General features: G+C 58.2%; 1 protein-coding gene across 1 annotated transcript in view; it reads right to left on the bottom strand.

The window, feature by feature from the left end:
* GLB1L2 (galactosidase beta 1 like 2) overlaps positions 1 to 4,866 on the bottom strand; it is a 27,310-nt gene that overhangs the window by 2,788 nt on the left and 19,656 nt on the right. Inside the window, exons 10-16 of the mRNA XM_015571973.1 lie at positions 4,496 to 4,580; positions 2,604 to 2,741; positions 2,012 to 2,092; positions 1,466 to 1,572; positions 822 to 962; positions 559 to 630; positions 230 to 308 (exon numbers count right to left, since the gene is read on the bottom strand). Of these exons, the coding sequence (XP_015427459.1) occupies positions 230 to 308; positions 559 to 630; positions 822 to 962; positions 1,466 to 1,572; positions 2,012 to 2,092; positions 2,604 to 2,741; positions 4,496 to 4,580 (703 nt within the window). The remainder of the gene's footprint in view (positions 1 to 229; positions 309 to 558; positions 631 to 821; positions 963 to 1,465; positions 1,573 to 2,011; positions 2,093 to 2,603; positions 2,742 to 4,495; positions 4,581 to 4,866) is intronic.

Genomic DNA, 4,866 nt, shown 5'->3' with positions numbered 1-4,866 from the left:
TGGGCCTCCATGACCCCCTCCCTCCACTGGGCCCCATGACTCCCTCCCTCCAACGGCTCCCCATGACCCCCTCGCTCCAATGGCTCCCCATGACCCCCTCCCTCCAACGGCTCCCCATGACCCCTCCCTGCAGCCAGCCCGGAGGCCTGCTGAGGAGCTGGGCGGAGAAAGGACAGCCAGCCCACGCTGAGTGCCAGCAGCTCCTCGCCCAGCGTGCGCCGTGACCCACCTTTGCGCTGCTCATCGATGTTATGCCCGTAGTTGACACGCCCGCAGTTCTCCACCAGGATCCTCAGCAGGGTGTAGCCCTGCCGGGAACACGGGAACACGGGTGGATGATGACCGTGTCCTCCCCTGAGCACTCCAGCCCCTCCCTGAGCGGCCAGGATGGGAGGGGCAGCGCCCCTGCGATCAGAAACCGAGGCTCTGCCCGCTCGCTCCCCACGCACAGCTCCGGTGAAGGAGCCCCTGGTTCCCAGGTCCTCCGCTCTGATTCCCGCCAAACCTGCTGAGGAAGAGGCTGGCGCTACCCACCGCCCAGCTCCCCAGGAAACGGACCTGGATTAAGGGGATGACGATGTCCTTCCGCTCATAGTCCAAGAAGCCAATGAACACTGTGTTCACAAACACCTGCCGGACAAACGGACAGAGCATCGGGCTGACGGGAGGGAGGGGGGGAGCCTCTGCCAAGCGAAGAGAGAGCCGCACTGCGAGGCCCACCTGTACACACTGGTGCCAGCGGGGCACGCGAGCGCGAACGGGAGGGATGCTGTCAGCCCGGTCCCTGCCGGGGCACAGGGCGGAAGAGGAGACGCTCCTACCTGTCCCCGGTCACGCACGAGACCCCTGAGGACGCCAGGTGAGCCGATGGTTGTCTCGTACAGCGTGTACCCGAAGGACTGGCCATTCCCATTGTTCACTGGCAGGTTCTCCATGTTGACAGGCTTTTCAGAGATGGTTGGCTGCACAGAGGACAGACAGGAGGGGGCACAGGGCTAGCCGGGGTGGGGGGAAAGGCAGCGACCTCCTCTGGACCCACTGGGGAAGGGCAGGGTAAGCAGACAGCCCCCACCTGGGGGCTAGTGCCCTGGGGGCAGTGGCGGGCAGGGGCCTTTAACAACGTTTTCTATTTTGATTTCTCATGGCTCTCCAGAGTCGCAGGGAAGGGGGATGTGAAGGAGGAAGAAGATGTGGAAAAAAAGAAAAAGAATAAAGCCCTGCTAAGCGGGGCCTTGTAGCTTTTCAACCCACCATCATTTCAGGTCACACAACCCTCTCTCTGCATCAGCTACGGGAAGGGCACCCTCCTCTCTCCCGCGGAGCCTGCGGAAACGGAACCCCTCGCGTTGCCCAGCCTCCCTTCAGGTTCCTTTTGGGCTTTCCCACTTCCTGCTCCCTTTTTCTCTTCCTCCCGGACAGCTGCAGGGAGGGCTCCCTGGCCCGGCCCCCCTGCGGCAGCGCTCACCGGCTCCATGTACTGGAGGGCATCCCACAGCGACAGGTACAGGGCCGGCCGCAGGGACTCATACGCCGTCTTGGGAAGAAGTTCGGGTGGGGGAGGCAGAGGGCTGCCTGCAACACAGACCACAGGGCCCCCCCGAAAGGACCAAACAGTCACTACCTCCTCCAGCGGCCCCCCTTTTCTCCCCTCAACTCCCCCCTCCACATTCCTATCCATGGCCCCATGTGCTCCTTAGTCCGAGCACCGCCGGGGACAGGCCGACCCGCTGACACGCCTAGACCCACTGGGAAGGGAAAGCCGAGGGAGGGGTGTGTTGGGGGGGCGCACAGGAGCTTTCTCAAGCCCTCAGAAGTCAGCACCTGCAAACGGGCAACCCGGGCAAGACACAGCCACATGCAAACAGCCTCCCAAGCCGGCCCGTCCCGGCCTTGAGGGGTTCTCGCACACAGACCGTCTCAGGGGAGGCGGGCAGGGAAGAAGGGACTCTGTAGGGGCTCTTCGACCAGAGCAAGGGCCCACGCTGGTGCTTGGCTGCTGTTCGCCAGGTACCTGAGATGGAGCCAAAGAACTCTCGGAGCTTGACGTACTTGGCTGTGTAGTCCCCGGCCTCGGTCAGCACCGCGTCATAGTCTGCAAGACACGGGGCCCTGTCACTGCTCACTCGGCAGAAAGAGAGAGGGGAGACGCTGGGGTCGGGCAGCATGGCCCTCGTCCCAGCAAGTGGGAGGCAGAACACTTCGGGGGTGACCTGTCAGCCAGAAGACTCTAAATACGACTAAATACTGCAAAATGCCGCCAAACTGCCCATGGCCACAGCACAGCCCGACAGGTCCCGGTGTCTTTCCTGCCTTCTGGAGGGCAGGGGGTCACAGCACCTCCAGGGCCTGAGCGGGACCTCTCCACCTGGGGAAGGGGGGACCTCTCTCACTTCCTCCCGCCGACTCCCCAGTGCTCGTGGCCTGCCAGTGGGCTCCGGCCTCCCACTGCTCTGCAGGTTGAAAAGTGAACGTCCACGCCAAACCTCCCCCTCCCTCTCCCGGGCACTTGAGCCAAATGCATTCGAGGTGCCAGGGCTGTCCCTGAAGGACTCTCGGTAAAAACCCGGGCACACCGATAAGGGTCGGCCCTGGGGGACACTTGCCGTAGCTGGTGACGTCGGACTTATAGTCATGGAAATGCATGGCTCCGTTGATGAAGCCGAAGTTGGTGCCTCCGTGGAACATGTACAGGTTGATGGAAGAGCCGGCGTCGATGATGGCCGACACGGTTTTTAAAACCTCTACAGGGAGCGGGGAGGGGCATGCGCAGTGAGCCCGAGTCTGAGACAAGCCAGATGTCCCCCAGGCACTCTCGCCTCTCACCGTCTCCCCTCCCCCCCTCCCAATTCAACCCCCTGGCTGTCCTTCCTTCCCCGACGCCCGCGTCATCCGAGGAGGAAGAGGAGTCACCGGGATCCCAGCTCCAGAGCTTGGGCCTTGCAGTTGTTTTTAAAATCACAGACAAGCCCTGACTGGTGTGGCTCAGTGGATAGAGCGCCGGCCTGTGGACTGTAGGGTCCCAGGTTCGATTCCGGTCAAGGGCGTGTACCTTGGTTGCAGGCACATCCTCAGTAGGGGGTGTGCAGGAGGCAGCTGATCGATGTTTCGCTCTCTTTGATGTTTCTAACTCTCTATCCCTCTCCCTTCCTCTCTGTAAAAAATCAATAAAATATATTTTAAAAAAATAAAATCACAGACAAGCCTTCATCGACTATGACCCAGGGCAGCTTCCGCCTGCCCTCAACATGCTTCGTAACGTTACGCCCCCTCACTGAGACACAAGCAGGGGGGCTCATAGGTAGGGATATGGTGCTGACTTCCTCCCCAATGCTCCCCTTATTAGAGAATGGACCAATGACATGAAGACAGTATCAAAGGAGAAATATAAATGGTTAATAAATAGACACACACACGTGCACACACACACACATCAGCATTGGTCAAAGAAATGCAAAATAAGAACGACCTATCAGATTGGCAAACATGAAAATTATTTCATACTCCGTGTTGACGAATCTGTGGGAAACTGGTATTCTCCTTGAATAACGGAGAGTTAAGAATTGCTGCAATCCTGGGCAGCAGTTTAGTAAATAGATTTATCAAAATTGCATTCGTGCAGTCAGGGTATTGCTAGGAACTTGTCACTGGGAAAAACAGGCCAAGTGTGCAAAACTGGATGTTCCAGAATACTCAGTGCCATGGTGTTGGATTCACAGGACACACTGGAAACCACCTCAGTGCATGTCTACAAGAGACTGGGCACGTAGCTGACTGAGACACCATACAGTGGGCCTCTTGGAAACAGCGAAGGAATTTACACCGAACACGACAGAAAGCTGCCCATTTGTGTCACTCGCCAGCACCAGCAGGCGACACGTCCTGCGCAGAAACAGACGTGACGGCATCTGTCCGCACCCGTCTGTACGTGCACACAGGGCTGCCGACAGGGGCAGAGCGACAGCTGCCTGGACAGTGCGCATCACTGTACTGTCTGGGCTCTAGGATTTTTATTTCTTCTTTAGGCGTTTTCTATATTTGCTGGATGTTTGCCACGGGCGTGTGTTCCTCATCTCATTACAAAATCATAATAAAGCCATTTAGAAATCTTACTGTTGCCCAGCCGGCGTGGCTCAGTGGTTGAGCGTTGACCTGTGAACCAGGAGGTCACCGGGTTCGATTCCCTGTCAGGGCACATGCCCAAGTTGTGGGCTCCATCCCCAGTAGAGGGCGTGCAGGGGGCAGCTGATCAATGATTCTCTCTCATCATTGATGTTTCTCTCTCTCTCTCCCGTCTCTTCCTCTCTGAAATCAATAAAAATGTGTTTTTTAATAAATAAAATAAAATAAAAATCCTACTGTTCACTTCAGATGTCAAGACACATGATTCTGGAGTATCAAGAGCCAACTCTGACATGCAAATAAACTGCAGGCTCAGTGACGGGGACGTCAGAACTTATTCCCACCCCCATTAGACGTAGGGATTGTAAGCACTTACCGGAAGCATCCAGGATGTTGTGGGGGCCCCCCCAGGAGTCAAACCACCCCGTCCAGTACTCCATCACCATCTTGGGCTGAACCCCCTGGCACCACAAAATGAGAAGTTAGCTGGTCAAGGTTGGGGAACGGAGGAAAGCCCCTCGCAGGGCGAGGCCATGCCCTCAGTCCTGCCAGCTGCCCCCCTGGGCCCCCGAGGCCCCCAAAGGCAGAGCATGGAGGCAACCAGAGGCATCTGCCCCAGCTTAGCCTCCAGGCGTGGCCTCCGCCTTGCAGGAAACTCTGACTTGAGGCTGCTGGGGCCAAGCTGGGGGGCTCTCCAATAGCCCAGGTCACTGCCCTGCACAGTGTGGTTCCGGCTGGCCGTGCACC

This window comes from Myotis davidii, unplaced genomic scaffold (assembly GCF_000327345.1).
Source record: "Myotis davidii unplaced genomic scaffold, ASM32734v1 scaffold809, whole genome shotgun sequence".
NCBI classification, from domain to species: Eukaryota; Metazoa; Chordata; class Mammalia; order Chiroptera; family Vespertilionidae; genus Myotis; species Myotis davidii.
Note: the sequence above shows the minus strand (reverse complement) of the source record. Positions and strands in the feature narration are given on the sequence as shown.